Raw genomic sequence first — 18,006 nt, 5'->3', positions numbered from 1 at the left:
ACAGTTTCTTAATGACAATTCCAACTTTACTTTATGTAGATCTGAGGGCCATGCCAAACGGTATCCTTAAATTTTCCTAATTTTTGCTCAATTTATGTATTTGTGGCATAAATTTAAAATTCAATATCATTTTATTTGGCCCTAAAAGTTTCTAAAGAAAAATTAAATCAAGTAGAACCAGATTTGAAGCAAAAAATACTTATAAAACCCTTTGATTAAAACATATAGAATATATTATTTTTTTAGTTTATATTGATGGGTGATATTATCAAAAACAGGCAAGGCTTTGCGATATGTCTATTGGTTTCCCAGATATCACTCCTTCAAACTCTCCAGGTTAAAAAAATATATATGACTCTTAAAATGACCATGAATGAATAACCGGAAACAAGAATAAGTCACTGGCATTCACAGGTAGCATGGCTAAATGCATTCTTTTCCAGTAGTAGCATACAAACTCTGGTTCCATTTATCAAAGTTGGATGGACTAGAAAGAGAATTATTATACTTTAGATGAGTAAACTTTGCATCAAAATTGAAAATTAATGCAAACTTTCTTCTTAGTAAACCTCCAAGTACTCTTTGGGAGAAATCGAAGTAAGGAAGTGTCCTTTCTCTAGTGTGGTTATTAAACAAACTTCCTTTTCAGGCTATACACAGACCTCAAAACCAAGTGAGTGAGCACTGAATTAAATCTTCACTAATATTCAATGTAAAAACAATACTGAATTGGTCTGGCTGTGGTATAGCTACTTTTGTAAAAAGGATAAAATTTCAAACACTTGAGGTAACCTAGAAAGCACAGAGTATATCACAGACATCTTAAAGATAAGCATTTTAAACATTTTTTTTTTGCCAGTGCTTGTTCTGAGAGCAAGTTCTTTAAACAGAACTCAACAATTTTACAATATTAAAAAAAATACAACTCTCAAAAATAGCCCATCAATGCTAAACCAAACTTTCTGTATTTCTACAAAAATAGATGCACACAGAGCTACAAAATTTTATTCCTGAAAGAATCGGCATTTTCATTTGTGGTTCATCTTTTTCCGACAAGGTGGTTGGTTCAAAAAGAAAATAAAATCGAAGTAAAACAAAAACTAACCTATGAATTGATAAAAGCAAGATAATTTTTAAAAAGAAAGAATTTGCACAGTTGACAAAGGCTCAGATGAAAGAAAAAAAATTGCTTTTCTTCAAAATCTAGGACCCACTCTGCTTTTCAAGAAAAGGCTCAAAACCAGTCAATTACTGTCACTTCCTCTTCCTTCTTCCATGTCTCTTGTGTCCCCTTGCAGAATGAAAAATCCTGCCAGCATCTGTCTCCCGTGAACCTTTGGATTCATACGGCAACCTGACTAGGCCAACATTGATTCTCAATACCATGGTGATTCCTTGCTCTTGTCTTGATTCTGTAGACCTAGAAAAGATAACAATGGGAAATATAAAACAAAATAAATATGTATAATACTAATAAATGTGCATAGCCTTCAATGCATTGGATATGGAAGCCAAAAGGCAATACAGGCACTTGTGAAGTATGACCTAAGGGCAACTTGGTCTCTGAAATAATTCCATTTTAAGCTTGAAATTTTCAAAAAGCCAATGAACATAGTATATAACAACAACAACAACAAAAGACTAGAAAAGGGGTAATGATATAAAGGGTCTTCAAAAAGATCGTAGAAAATGCATACATGAAAGACAGTATAGGCCAGTCAGTGCCAATAATCTCGGTATAATACAGTCAATTGACTGATTTCTGATATGGGCAATTAGCATAGCACTGTTAGTTTACTCCCCTTTGAAGTCACTTTTTTTTCCTTGTTGTTGTTTTGTTTTGTCTTTTCTTTTGTTGCTTTCTTTGTTTTTAGTTTGCTATAGGGAATATGTACTTGCCAGAGAGAGACAGAGAGAAAGTGAAAAAGTACTACCCCCTGGGGAAGATGACCATGCTGCAACCCCTTCTCTAGTTTCCTCTTGGGATTCTGAGCATACAAGCACATGCATCCAGCATGTGTTCTGAGTGTCTTGACCTGCTGGGTGTGGGACTCAAATGTGCAGGCAGCCATGTGGGATCCAGCTGCCTTAACTACCATACCACTTGGCCAGCCCATTGTTTTGATTTTTTTTGTTGTTTTTTTCTTTCTAGTTTTATTGAGTAAATAACAAAGCGTATATTTTTAAATTGTATATATTTGAAATGTTTAACAAGATGCTTTGATGTGTTTGTATATTGTGAAACAATTACCAAAATTGAGTTAATTAACACACCATTTCCTCTTTCAGTTTTATTTTTGCAGCTGAGTCAAATCGTTTGGAAGAGTGAAGACTTCTAATTACAGTAGCTCTTAAATTGTCTAGAACCAAAGGACAGAAGATAAAGTGAAGGTGACACGTTGGTAGAAATACTGTAAGCTTGCTGTTGTAAGGAGCTAAGAGCTCAGATTGTCCTTTTGACCCTTAGTCTATAACACCATAAGTTCGGTCAGGGTGTCAGGAGTTCAATAGTTAAATAAGTCAGTACAGTTCAAAATTTTTATTATTACTGAAACAGTAACTTGTCCTTCAACCTGTCATAAAATTTTATAAAATAATGGGTGTTAATCGGGCTAGCAGGTGGTGTAGTGTTTAAGGCACTGGACTCCCACATGGCTGACCACCATTTGAATCGCAGACCTGGTGGCTTGAAAAATCATGCTGGGCACATGTGCATACATGCCTAAAATCCCAGGAGGAGAATGGAGTAGAAGAGATACTGGCATGGCCATTCATCTCCCTGTTGGGTGATTTCTCACTTTTCTTCTTTTGCTTTCCGACTGTCTCTAGCAAGTGTACGTGCCCTATGGCAAAACAAACAAACAACAAGAACAAAAACAAACCTAGACACAATTAGTTGTTGAATAGAGGCATGAAGATCACCTACAGGGCATAGACTCTGTAAAGGGCTAGAGAACAAAGAGATAAAGAAGCACCTCGTAGAACTTAAGTTACAATCTATGTACTATATAGCATTTGTGTACTACAAAAAGATGACATAATGCCAAATGATTGCTTTCATCTTGATTTTTTTTTCTCAAGTGTACTAGAATTATGTTTAGACATAAAATCAAGAGTTTTTCTTCCTTTCCCATTTCAAAAGAAGTGGAGAACAAGGATAAAAAGAGGAAAAAAGACCAAAGATGAAGAAATAAAAAAGTACTGGGACATATCAATTCACTCTAAGCTTGCTTTACTCAATTTCAAATGATTTTGTGGTTAGAATAATTTGCAACCTGACAGCCTCTATTGGGTGACACTTATAATCTAAACCACCTTTCCTGACTATCTGTGGACTACATGAATATTTTTTTCATTATTAAAACGTCTCATCTTTTGTATGACTCATTATTTCCACACTTGAAGACGGCATCAATCTATAGAATGTCAGCACTGCAAGTCATGAATACTGCTGCAATCATCGAGTGGTCTCAGAGCCCTTCTTTTCTCTTTAAAAAGGCCAACCTTAGTTTGCTTCGCAAAGACATGTGGCTGCTTCAAAATCACATTAACTTTTTTAAGTGGTCAAGTATTGCATTACTGGAGATAACACAAATTTTCCAACCAGAATAACAGAAGTCATTCTCTCATAAATTAATCTCTTCAATTTTTTGTTTCTATGTCTCTGCATTAGTACAATGCAAACCTAAAAATGTCAATTCATTTATGACCCAAAATGTATTAAATATCTCATGGATCCTTGTAGTTTAGCTTCTACATGGTGGTGGGACATAAATAAAGCCTTTCCTTTGGTTACCATGAATTAGTATCTGCACATTTCAAAGTAAGTGTAACTATAGCACAAGCACATGAGCAACCCAAACCGAAAGCCCCATTGATAAACTCCAGAAGAGAAGGGGAGTTTGCTATACTTCTTACAGCAAACAGAATTGTGAAGGGCACATGACGACATGTAAGTCTACCGCTAACTTTAGTTGTCCCTGGCAAGCTTGAAGGAGGGAAAAATGACTAACCTATAATCTTTATGTAGTCTACATACATTTGTGACTACCCAAAATTTTCTTGCCAGAACAGAATTCATTCTAGTACAAGTTTTCCTTCTATTTAAACTTTGTTGCTTTTTCATTTGGTTAACTCAAACCAATGCAACATTTGTTCATACATATGCTGAATTTCTCCACTGCTCTCTAAAATCACCCATATTTACCTTTTCTATATTAATAATTAAGTTTTAGTTTTACTGTATAGTCTGTGAGATTTTTGTTATAAAAAAAATAGCATCCTGAAAATTACATTAGCTAACACTTTCTTTGGGCTTCAGTAGGCACTGTACTAAGGGTTTTACATGAAACATTTGATTTAATGCTCCCAATCACACTATAGTATTAAAGTGTAATATACAACTTTGAACGTTGAAAGTACAAGAAGTTATACAACTGTCAATGGGAGAGCTAAGACTTTAAAAGATGTGGTCTGATGTCAGGATAAATGGTCTTAACTAGAGCACACAAGGGATCTTCAAAAAGTGTATGAAAATGTAAACTATGATAAAATTATATATGGATTTCAAAAATGTTCTGCACTAAAAATAAATATGTACCTCAATTATATTTTTCCATGAATTTTCTGAACATTCCCCCCCCCCCCTATTTTCGAACCCTCCCCCCCCCCCCCATATTAGTTTCCTTTACGTAGGCTATTCTGGCAATAAACTGGGATCTGGTCTATACTTCCCAACTCTACAACTCAAAATACTCTCACAAAGTCAACTCAAAGGAAATCATTAGATTTTTAAATATTCTTTCCCCCCCACTGCTTAGAAACATTTTTATTTAACAGAACTGACATTAAGATAAACATAATAGCATTTAGTGATTTTTTTTTTTAAGATTATTGGGTCATTGGAAAAGTCATGACATATTTTTGCATAGAAAAATACATCATGGCTTTTCCTATGTCCCACTATATATCCACAATATTTTTATGAAATAAGTACACCATAGTTTGTTATACTTTAGATAAAGACCACATCAATAGTATACAAGGATATATCACATTAACTGATGTGTGCTTTTTACATGTATCTTAATATAACCACTCTACGTCCTGCCAGACTTCTGCAGTGTGAACTTTTAGACATAGAGTGGGCATTTGGTTCATGAGGTGGTTGCCAGAGATGCACCAAGGGGTAAAGACATCAAATTGTTGAAGAGTATAAGATTCAGTCAGGAGAAAAGCTGAAAGAAAATGAGAGTCTAGTAGACTCACTTTTCACTTCAATTCCAATACCATGGCCACCTGACCACCAAGAAAAAGAGAAAACAAAATTCAGACCCTGGAGGAGAGTGAAGGAAGGATGAACACAAGAAAGAAATCTGAGATAATTAGGGGCAAGATGGAAGTCTTAGCTAAGGAAGAGAATCACAGCATTATTTCCCGTTAAAATCTGAATAATGTGACAGTCTTAGTTCATTTGGGCTGCTAGAATAAAATACAAAATGAGTAGCTATAAACAGTAGAAATTCATTTACCATAGTTCTGGATGCTGAGAAATCTAAGATCACGGTACTGGGAGATTTGGTGTCTGCTGAGGGCTCACTTTCTGATTCATAAAAGTGCTATTTCTCTGTGTTTTCATTTGGTGGAAAGGGATGGGATTTCTTTCAGGCTTCACTTGTAAGGGTACTAATCCCATTCACAAGGACTCTGCTCTCATGGCCTTATAACTTCCCGAAGGCCCTACTTCCTAATATTAGCACCTTGGCAGGGAGGATTTCAATAGTTTTCAATTTTTCAGCTGAGATTTTGGGAATTTGCAACATTTGTTGAAGACTATGGGAATAAAGAAATAGAGAAGACAAATGAATATGTCTAAACATGAAAGGCCTGAAGACTTCCTCTCCCTACATCCCCTGAACTCCTGGGAGAGCTCTGAAGGGGTCCCATCAGTTAGTGCAGAGAGAATTCTGGTGGACCTGCCTGTATTTCCCATAGCCATCATGTAGGTACTCCCTCAGTGGCACAGAGGGCATGGGTCACCCTAGATGAGCATCTTGGAGGGATCACGAACATTAGGATTCTGAACTCGATTGGCCAAGTTTAACATGGCATTCAATATTGGGGAAAGCATATGAAGAGAATGAACAGACACACAGACTGGGGGAGAGCAGTGCATTTGAAAACAAGAGCCAGAATAGCATGAAATGCCAAGGCCAAGAGGTACACAATAACTTATTAATTGATGATTGATGGATAAATTTTGTGATGTGAATAACTCCTCGAGATACACAGGCAACCCTGGGGAGAGAGTGAGAGAAGAATCTGCAAAGAGGTTTCAATTCTAAATCAGGTTTTGTTTTAAACTGAGAGCAATGAAGGCATCATTAGATTGGACTAAGAACAGTAGAATTAATGAGGTTACATTTTCTAACAGTAGTAGAAATAATGCATAATACATTGAGAAATTGAAAACATTTTACACCTGCACAGCTGAGTTTTAGTATCACTGTTTGATTGTCATTTTTATCTCACTAGGGAAACATGTCCTATTTCTTTTTTCTTTCTTTTTTTTTTTTTTTTGGAGAGGTTTTTGCTATAGGGCGCATGCACTTGCCAGACAGACAGATAGAAAGCAAGAAATCACCCCCCAGAGGGGATGGTCACGCCGCAACCCCTTCTCCTCTATTCTCCTCTCGGGATCTTGGGCATGCACACACACGCGCCCGGTGTGAGTTTTAAGCCACTGGGTCTGGGACTCGAACCATGGTCGACTACGTGGGAGTCCAGCGACATAGCCATTACACTAACTGCTGGTCCCAACATGTCCTATTTCTAAGGAAGCATAATCATTTGACAATACCATGGACCAAAGTTCTTTAAAGTCAGCTGAATTTTACTGCTGAAGATAAAAGAGCTAAACATACAATGTGCTGTTGACAAAAAGAATGTGAGTAGAATATCTTAGAAATATCTTCTTTTATTTTTAGAAGTCTAAAAGTAAAAGAAGCATGAGACCAGCAGTTAGCGTAATGACTATGTTGTTGGACTCCCACGTAGTTGACCGCAGTTCGCATCCCAGACCTGGTGGCTTAAAACTCACGCCGGGCGCATGTGCGTGCGTGCGTGCCCAAGATCCCGAGAGGAGAATGGAGGAGAAGGAATTGTGGCATGGCCATCTGCCCTGGGGGGTGATTTCTCGCTTTCTGCATCTCTGTCTCTCTCTGTCTGGCGAGCGCACGCGCCCTATAGCGAAAACCTCTCAAAAAAAGAAGAAAAAAAAAGTAAAAGAAGCATTTAAATAAATGAAAACATCTCATTTCACAGTTATTGGGGTTAGAAGTCATTTGGATCAGTGCTTGGGATTAAACTATAAGAAATGGTAGTTTATTCTTGTATTTTAAAGGAAGAATTTATAGCTTTAGCTATGCTTTAATAAAGATAAGACAAACTTATTACAAACTTAGAAATACATGACACTATATTGGATGCCATAGAAAACTATAGACTTTCCCAAGAAGTTGACAGCTACACTAACACAATGACAAATGTATACAAACAGAGGTCCAAGAGACAGCCATACCATTTTCTATTTCTCTATGAAATTATCATTGTTAATGACCATACAACTGCATTTGTTTGTCTGAGCCCTAGGGCAATCAGTTTAAATATTAGTTAAGAATTTTTAAGCAAGATCTACGGGGGTGGGGGGGTAGCAATTTACACTAACTTAGGGGAAAACAATAAGAACGAAAGCTATCCAACACGGGAGGTATGATAGTTCAGGGGAATATTGGCACACATCATAGAGCCACCCTCGGGAATTTCTTTTGCTTTTTTAGATCGAAGCATCACAGGATTCTTACTTTAAAATCAAATTAAATAATATTTATAAGGTAGAAATTTTAACATCCTCTGACCTAAGACAACGTGCTGAGTATATTTAGGACCTGCGTACACACTCCACTTCCTATCTGTACTGTGCTGCAAAGGGGTTGTTTTGTTACTAATATTACATCTTTGAAAACCATTCCACATCAGTATATAGAGCTCAAGCCTGTTCTTTGGGGGCTGTGCAGCATTTATTTCACAGTATACCATTACCCAGTTCCTATAGATGTACATAATTTGTGAATATATACAGAAATTAATGAATTTACTTATTTATGTAAATATTTCAGTAGTTTAAATACATTTCTGAAGATAGAATGCTTAATTACTGAATCTAAAAATATTTATATTTACATTTACATAGTTAATTTTGGTGACTAAATGTGCTTAGGAAGTTTGTACCGATATTCATACTATTTTACTATTTATAATTAAATTAGGAATTAAAAGTGTCTCTTTCAATTTGCCTTTCTTTCATGATTCATAAAAATAGACGGTGCGTGATTATGTCATTTTGTCTTCTGTGATCTATTTTTGGCCAATTTTGTCTGCTTCTAAAAATTAACTTTGGGGGGTTCAGTAGGTGCCGTGGTGGTTAAGGTGGCTGGATCCCACATGTCCAACTGCAGTCCACGTGCCAGACCTGGTGGCTTGAGCAGCACACTGAGCACATGCGTGGGCAGGCCCAAAATCCCAAGAGAAGGGAGAGATGAAAGATAAGGAATTGTGGTGTGACCATGCCCCATGGGGGTACTTTATCACTTTCTCTCTCTCTCTCTGGTGAGCACATGAGTAAAAAAAAAAAAAAAGAAAAGAATTATAATAATTTTGTTTTAAGATTTTTGCCATAGAGCTTTTGTCTTGTAGGAGAGAATCGAAGAGAGGAAAAGTGAGAAATCATCCCCCAGGGAGGATGGCCATGCCACAATCCCTTTTCCATTCTTCTCTCAGGATTGTGGCTCACATGCACATGTTCCTGGTGTGATTTTCAAGCTACCGGGACTGAGGCTCGAACTATGAAGTTGGCTATGTGGTACCCAGCGGTCTGAACCTCCAAATCATCTGCTGACTCTGATGAGCAAAAATTTTTAAAAATGTAATTTCCACAATTATTTTTCATTGTTCTTTGCATATTAGATAGATTACCATTTTTCTTATGTATCACAAATATTTTTGACCATTTATGACTTAGAAACTAAATGCTGGACCATAATTCTATTTTTAAAGAGGTTTTTTTTTTTTTTGTTCTTTTTTTTTTTTTGCCCTAGGGTTTATGTGCTCGCCAGAAGGAGAGAGAGAGAGACAGTGAGAGAGAAAGTGAGAAATCATCTCCCAGAGGGGATGGCCGTGCTGCAATCCCTTCTCCATTTTCCTTCTGGGATCTTATGCACACACACATATGTGTGCTTTTCAAGCCACCAGGTCCAGGACTTGAACCACCATGTGGGAGTTTAGTGATGTAACTGCTATTCCATTTGCTGACCCTGGAGAATAATTCTTTTTAAAGTCATCTCTGATAAGTTGTATCTTCTTGAACCAGACCGAAGATTAAATTTACCATGACACTTTAAAATTACACTCTTATTATGACAACTTTTGCACACTAAAACAATAAAATTACCTACCTGTGACAGCATAATGTTTAGTAACAAGAGCCAATATTTCTGTGTATAAAGATATTTTCTCTAGGCACATTTCAAATTCATTAAAAATATCCATGTAGCAGTATTGTCAGAAACAATGAGCAGAAAACTGTCTAAACTTGTCAAGATGTCTTTAAACTCATATTCAAAAGAGGGGAAGAAATGTAAACCCACAGAATCTGACATTACTAGTACACCATAATTCACTAAGTTATTGTAAGAAGCATAGCACCTGCACACCTGAGGCAAACATTGCAGGTGAGGAGCAGTTCAGTGCCCAGGTGTTTCCCAATGTTTTTGTTTTCCCAGGCCCAGACAGCAAACCACCTTCATCTGTCTGCCTCTCAGAACCTTCCGCCTTCCCAAACCGAAAACCCTTCTGGGGATGCGATCTCTAGTCTTTGCCTTAGCAACATGCACTTCCTCAGACCTTCGAACATCAAAATGTCCAGCTGGAAAGAAAACTAGCAATTCCTTAAAGCATTAGGATATGGAGTTACAAATCTGAGCCAGTCATGTAAAAACTGACTTTGTGGACAAATAGAAAATATAAATCCAGAGTTAGGTAGTTTTGTGTTTTTTTTTTTTTTCTTTTTTTTTTCTTTTTAATCATGACTACAGTTTACAAGGCTCAACATTTAAATGTCAAAGTGATCAATGTCTTCCTGGATGACAGAAGTTGCAGACCACAGGGTACAATATGGAATTTAGACACTGCTCACCAACTGGTGATCTCAATTTCAAAACAAATATAAAGAAACTTTAAAGACAAAGAAGAAAGGGAATGAGAAAGAGTGAACTAAGATACTCTACCGTTTTTTTCTACAGACTTTCTCCTAGAACTGGAGAGGAGCAAGACCAAAAAAAAATGTTTGGATGACTTATTGTAACTGAAACCACAAGTTATAATGCTCTTGAGAGATCCTAACTCTCCAGACATCTGTTGGATAACAAATGCAGCCAAACATGCATCTTTAAAAAGGTTTCTAGGTTATGCTGTGACAGCTTTATGATCCAGAAAACAAATAATCCAACCAGAGGAAGAACTAATGTGGACCCACTGCATACCTATAAAGATATAATTACGGACATAACACCAATCCAGGAAATGTGGTCCCTGGGAGAATTAATTATTTAAAGACTACAGTTTTAAAAACTACTTCAAAACTCCTGAAATACATCTGTATTTTAATGCCCACTTGGTATAATAATTGAATCTTTCCATTAAACAAAATTTATCAAAAAATATTCAGTAAGCATGAGGTAGGTTGCATTTATACAAATCCCCTGCTGTGACTTCAGTAACTTTTCATCTCACTTCTACGTGACATGACAACAACCTTGTTCTCTGAACATTTCCAAAAAAGTCTATCCAGCCCAAGCAAACATAAATAGGGCTTCTATGATGAGATGAAAATGCTAAGCATTACCTGATATTGTTCAAATAACACAGGCATAAAAATAAGCATTAGAACATGTGCTTCTGGTTTAAAAAAAAATATGAAGTGAAATATCCAATATATCAGCCTGTATTAAAAAAAAAAAAAAAAGGCCTATTTTGACTTCCACCGGTCCTTTGCAAAACATTTTTTGGTCATCTTCTGCCAAGGAATTTGAACCACAGAAAACTGTTTGTGAAAACTTATATTGTTGATAAATAGAACAATAAGACAGGAATTAGCCTGAAAAGAAATAAAGATTATCTCTAAATTCCTCAGGCCATATAGAATTTTTGTATATAAACTTTTTAGCCTATTTGAAAGTGGATAGAAAATGGTCTGGGAAAAAGTTCTGAAACAGATTTCTTCTTCTGAGCTGTCCTTTTAGACGTGTCCCTGTATGTAATGTGAGAAACAGCAAAGTGTTACTGAAAAGATTATGATGTATTTATTGTGTGGCTCTCCATCCAGAGCCACATCCCACCAGTCCTTTGCAAAACATTTTTTGGTCATCTTCTGCCAAGGAATTTGAACCACAGAAAACTGTTTGTGAAAACTTATATTGTTGATAAATAGAACAATAAGACAGGAATTAGCCTGAAAAGAAATAAAGATTATCTCTAAATTCCTCAGGCCATATAGAATTTTTGTATATAAACTTTTTAGCCTATTTGAAAGTGGATAGAAAATGGTCTGGGAAAAAGTTCTGAAACAGATTTCTTCTTCTGAGCTGTCCTTTTAGACGTGTCCCTGTATGTAATGTGAGAAACAGCAAAGTGTTACTGAAAAGATTATGATGTATTTATTGTGTGGCTCTCCATCCAGAGCCACATCAGAATTACTGGAGAGTTTTACCAACCTATAGAGGTTCCATCTCTAGTGAGTGTATGGATATCTTTGGGAAGACATGGTGGAGTTTGAAAAAGTCCCCACCTCCCAATCACAGTTCGTCAATAACAACTCCTTCAAGAAAACAGTCAAAAATTGATGGCATTGGTGTGTGTGGGGGGGAGGGGCAGTGGAGGAAAAAAATTGATGGCATCGTCCAATCTTCCTTGCACTTCAAAAGGATACATTTAGGAAAACAAGAGATGCTATCCAATTTATATGGCAAACAAGTTTTGAATCTAGTTTCCAGGGGCCAGTAGATGGCATGATGGCTACATCACTGGACTTGCCACATACTTGACCATGGTCTGAGTTCCAGACCCCATGGCTTAAAACTCAAGCCAGGCAAGTGTGCATGCATGCCCAAAGCCAAGAGGAGAATAAAGGAAAAGACACTGTGCCATGGCCATCCCTCCAGTGGGTAATTTCTCACTTTCTGTCTCTCTCTTTGGCACGTGAGTGTACCCTTATAACAAAAATCTTTTCTTAAAAAAAAAAAAAAAAAAGAAAAGAGAAGAGAAGAAAAGAAAAGAAAAGAAAAACTAGTTTTCAGTGGACACCTGCAGTGGCATAGTAGTAACACAATGCTCTGAGATGTTGAAGTGTTTTGGGAAGATCTTGGGTTCACATCCCAGCATCTGCCTACACTCTCCAGACACACACATGCTCCTGATCCTGGCTGGCTGAGGCTGGAGATGGATCATGGCATAAAGACCCTGTTAGAGATGACTTTATCACCTCCACCCTGAGAAGAAATAAGTAAAGTAAAAAATTCAATGCTGAAAAAGAAAATGGATCACTTTAGTTTACAACCTTTAAAGATGTATATGTGTCAGGGCTGGCAGATGTGGTTAAGGGCACTGGACTCCCACATGGTTGGCCGCTTTATGGTACCAGACCTGGTGGCTTGATTCTCACTTTCGTGTATACTATTTCTCTCTTTACCTACGCCCCCTTTCTGGTCAAATTAAAAATAAATAAATAAATAAAGTTAAAGAAATAATTCTTTTAAAAAAGGTTTATATGTGTTAATATACTAATTCATAGTCTAATTCCCTTGTTCTGCACATAAAATTTCCTTTTGATCTACATGAGTGAAAAAAATCTTGACATTATGTAAGCATAATGGTATAAAGTCGCTTTTTCTTTTTTGAAGAGGTTTTTGCTGTAGAGCATGTGCACTCACCAGAAAGACATAGAGAGACAGAGAGACAGAAAATGAGAAATCACCCCCTGGGGGAATGGCCATGCTGCAATCCCTTCTCCTCCATTCTCCTCTCAGTATCTTGGTCATGCACACATACACACCTGGTATGAGTTTAGGTCACTGGGTCTGGGACTTGAACCACAGTCAACTACATGGGAGTCCAGAGATGTAGCCATTATACCACCTGCCGGTCCCTAAAGTCGATTCTTTAGATACCTTCTTATTTTACATGGCAGTCTTCTAGACAGAAAACTATGTTTTAAAGAAGTACATCATGATAACTCTTTAAATCCTTATCCTGATAACTCCTTAAATCCTTATCTTTACTCATTTTTTAAAAAGATTTTTAAATATAGGGCATATATGCTTGCTGGAGAGACAGAGGGAGACAGAGAGACATAAAGTGAGAACCTCCCCCTCCCCAGGGTGGATGGCCACTCTTCAATCCTTTCTCCTCCATTCTCCTCTTGGAATTTTAGTCATGCATGCATAAGCACCAGGTGTGAGTTAGAAGCTGCCAGGTCTGGTACTTGAACCATGGTCACCTATGTGGGAGTCCAGCAACATAACCATTATGCCATCTGCTGCTCCCATTCTTTATCTCATCTTTCCGGAGCACTGTCTACCCAACCAATATAAAAGCCTCAGTTTTCAGTGTATAACCATTACCAGCAAACATCCCTACTGGGGAATACAGTCACAAATTTAAAAAAAGAACAAAAAGAAAAATCACAACTAAAGGAATATACAGCTAATCCTAACAAGTAAATCAAGTTAGACACAAAAGTGACAGAAGCATTCAAGGCTTGTACCTCAATTATGCATGATGTCTCAATCTTCCAGTGTGAATTTCCATTTAAAATACACTATATTGATTAGGAATCATGGTAGCTTTGGCTCTGTATCGTGTGTCCCCATCTAGAAATCACAATAGGTATACTGGCCCATTGGAATCTTAGCAGTGTCAGGGCAGTAAGTACCATCTCCATCTTGCAACTCAGAAAGAGAAGGAGCTGCGTGGTTGTGAAACTTGCTCAGTATTGTGTAGCTATCAGTGGCGATATGGGTCCCAAATTCTATTTTTTGATTCTTCACTTTTTCCATACACATATCTGGACACACATGTCCATAACTCTGCAAAGATTAAATCTCCTTGCATTGACCATCATCTGTAAGAGTTCCTCAGTGGCTGAGGAAGGGAGGAGAGTAAATGACTAATTAAAGGAATATCGCTCTTTCTTTCTCCTTGTTGCCCTCTTTTTCTTTCTCTCCTTCCTCTCATCCACGTACACATATGCCACATATACATACACCACCACATATAAACATAATTCTCCCTTTCTCTTCTTCAGACTTTTTTCAGTGGGCCCAATACTTGCAGGCCCCAAAAGAAACACAGGTTGATGAACAAGTTTAATCTGTGTTAATTGAATTACATACACATGAAACCACACACACAGACACACATACTAGAATTATCCTTCTTAAAAGAAGGATAAGAATTATCCTTCTTAAAAGATAATTTTTAAAAAAAGGGCATATGTGTACTTTTCTGCACCTTGGGTTTGTTTTTGTTTGTTAGGTTTTTCTATCAGCAATGCCACATGGAACCTAAGGCACTCATAGAGCCCCTTATTGAAGCCAGTCTTTCAATTGCAATTTTTTCTTACTATGTCACAATAGACATTTTTGTACATATATCCTCATATGCTGTTGCTTGTATTTATGTGGGTGGACTCACTGGAGTAGGAATGCTTGACCAAAGTTTATGAGTATTTTTAATGTTAATACATTTTCCAGTTTACTTTTTTTTAAACAGATTTTTGCTATAGTGTGCATGCGTTTGCCAGAGAGACAGAAAGTGAGAAATCACTCCCCGGGGGGATGGCCACACCACAATCCCTTCTCCATTGTCCTCTCTGGATTTTGGGCACGCAAGCACATGCACCCAGGATGAGTTCTAAGCCACTGAGTCCAGGACTCTAACGATGGCCAACTATATGGGAGTCCAGTGACGTAACCATTACATCATCTGTTAGTCCTTCCAGTTTACTTTTAAAAAGGCTAATGTATAAAAAACAGAATTTTCTCTGAAACAAGACATCTTTTTACAGACATTGAAATTCACAAACACAATTATTTATGTTCTTATGAAAAGGCATTCTGAAACATTCCTAATATACTCAGAAGGTTCCTGCACTTGTCTATCAAGTAGGATGTGAGGCAGATCCCCATGCTTGGACAAAGGCCCAGAAATGAGCATAGGCATGAAGTCTACATGGTTTGGGGAATTTCATTAAGGTCCGGAAGAATCCAGCCATGGATACTTGAAGCTGACAGCAGTGCTCTGGAATGCATTTGTGCCCTCTGAGTCACCATCCAGTTACTTTTCATACAGCTCTCACTCTCTGGCAGGAATCTCCTGGCATTTTGCATGCCTTTCAAGGATAGTTTCCATTACTATTCTGGTCATGAAAGTGTCATTCTGGACATGTGCTCTATACAACTAACACCACTGAAGGGTATAAATATTTTAACATATCTTGGATATTTTTCTCATCAGTGGAAAAATAGGCTTTTGATATTGACCAATAAAAAGCAATTGGTTATTGTCTACTAGAATCATTATTGTTACCAAATCACAAAAAAACTCAACAACAAAGAAAGCCAGAAAAAGTATTTGCATTATGCGTAAGTGCTCTACTTAGTATTTCTTTTAAATCTGCAGTCTTTTCTTGAGACATTTTAGCTCTCCTAATTGAAATAATGCCCTCAAAGTAAGTATTCAAAATCTATAAATTTACATTAAACATTACTACCATTAAATGATTAGAAATAAGCTTCCACACCTTTTAAATATTTTAATATCACTAAAGAAAATTTTACGATTTCTTAATCACTTACAAAAATTGATAATATTGTCAAGAAAGGCTTCCATGAATCACTATCTTTCAGAATTTCGATAGTTATCACACTCCATGAGAAGAGGTGAAGTGAAAAGCAGGGACTCTTTCAGCCGAGCATCTACCATACATGTTACTTTGATGCGCTTTCTTCTCGTGAGTAAAGAACATCATAGCCCACTGATATTCTATCCTGTTAAGTCGTACTATCCTGTTAGTTCTTATTGAGGATCTTCAACCCCTGCCCATTTACTGTATCTCTCATCGTAAAGCCTGAAATTAAAGCATTATGATATTAAGTAAATATCCAAGGATGTTGGGCTAGTAACTCTAGGTTTCCTTTAGTTTTTGTTTTTTTTTTTGTAAGTTGGATATTTAAAAAGATCAATTATTTCCAAGAGGTCATTTGATAGAAAGCTCTATAATCTTAATTACAGTAACACCTGCAATGAAATTTAAAAACTACAACCATGGATGATAAAATAGTTTCACGAGGTTATTCTTTATGCAATAACAGCCTTTTTCTGCTCAGGTGTGTTAGCACAAGCAAGCATGGGTATTGGGATATGATCTAGCTGCAGCAAATTCACAGGTTGGATGAAAAAGCAAGTGGTAACTGAATATCCAACTCTCCTTTCTGTATAGCAACTATCCACTTGCTGCTCTAGTATAGATTTTTCACCTCGCTTTTTCTATTTCCTGTGTTTACTACAATGAAGATTCATTGTACTGCATCATTATGGTACTGACCACCATGATGATCTTAACCACGGAAGTAGGTTAGCCTGTTTCAAAGGGCCACTGTATAACAATTACAAGTAATATGATTACAAGTTAAATCCCAACAGTTATGGACTAAGTCCATTTACAGAACGTTCAGAATAGAAGACTCAAGACTGAACCAGAATTTTGTTTTTAAATATAGTTTACTGGGCTTGTACCATACCAAATTCAGAAAGCCATTAATGTGATTCTACTTATATAATCAGACACAAGGTCTCCCTGAAGAGAAAAGAATAGACAGAAAAAGGACATTTATCTACTCCCAACTTCTTCCCTGGTACCCAGTGTTCTTTATCTGATACCAAAATTTAAGCTCTCAAGAAATTTTTTAAGTTTCTTAACAGAAGAATTCTATTCACAGATTAGAGAATCAGGCCCATTATTTTAAGAGTCTATTCATGGATAACGTGGTTTATACCTCAACATCTGAAAAAATACTAGAAACATAGCTTTCTGTATTTACAGAAAAGTTTAAAGCTACATTTCACAAATTATCTGTGGCCCTGATATCTAACATACTTTTGCTTTTCTCTCTCTAGTAAAAGCTAATGTCCCATTCTGTGATACACAACCTTGAGTTCATACCTAAAGATATCTTGGTTAGTAAGAGACAAATCAGATTATGTTTAATATCTGGCTATAATTACAGTTTGGGGAAGATTCATCATGATTCACTCATCAAATCCACTGTTAGATGGCTACTTATGCAAATACGACTAATAATAAAATATGAGTTTTATGAGACACTGGGAGATATATTCACATGTGATTATTCATTTAGCTCATTTTCATGGACCTGTGGTAAGGTAGAGAATGATGTTTTGTTTAATTTTAGATTAAAATGTCTCTTAGTCAGGCCTCAAAATGTGTAGCTCTCAACTCAAAGATATTTATGTATATTTTATAACATTTTATTGTGACATTCCTCCAAGTAAACAAAAAAAGAAAAAAGAAAGGAAGAAATTTATGACAAAATTGTATCTAAAATAACATGAGGTATCCTAAGGAAAACAAATCTGTGGATCTACAGATGAAAACAATCCCAAGCCATGAGCAGCTTGTGTTTACAAAAATGAAATCACACTACAAAGCATGACTTCTTTTACTGTGGGTATTAAAGACAGTGGATGAAGTGGAAGTTACAAATAAATAAAGTCAACTTTGTATTTCAGTAAAAAGACCTCACTAACAGATCTTAACTTGAAAAACTAGTTCAAATGCACTGAACTATGCAAGATTGCATGTCTCACCTTAGG

At 36.6% G+C, this 18,006-nt stretch overlaps 1 protein-coding gene across 3 annotated transcripts in view; it reads right to left on the bottom strand.

Moving 5' to 3' along the window:
* Positions 1–1,297: 1,297 nt before the first annotated feature.
* The window catches only part of VGLL3 (vestigial like family member 3), a 48,143-nt gene continuing 31,434 nt past the window's right edge, over positions 1,298–18,006 (bottom strand). For all 3 annotated transcript variants that reach the window (XM_006155337.3, XM_006155338.3, XM_006155339.3), the window contains exon 4: positions 1,298–1,420. In XM_006155337.3, the coding sequence (XP_006155399.1) occupies positions 1,377–1,420 (44 nt within the window). In that variant the 3' untranslated portion in view covers positions 1,298–1,376. The remainder of the gene's footprint in view (positions 1,421–18,006) is intronic.

This window comes from Tupaia chinensis, unplaced genomic scaffold (assembly GCF_000334495.1).
Source record: "Tupaia chinensis unplaced genomic scaffold, TupChi_1.0 Scaffold000448_1, whole genome shotgun sequence".
NCBI classification, from domain to species: Eukaryota; Metazoa; Chordata; class Mammalia; order Scandentia; family Tupaiidae; genus Tupaia; species Tupaia belangeri.
Note: the sequence above shows the minus strand (reverse complement) of the source record. Positions and strands in the feature narration are given on the sequence as shown.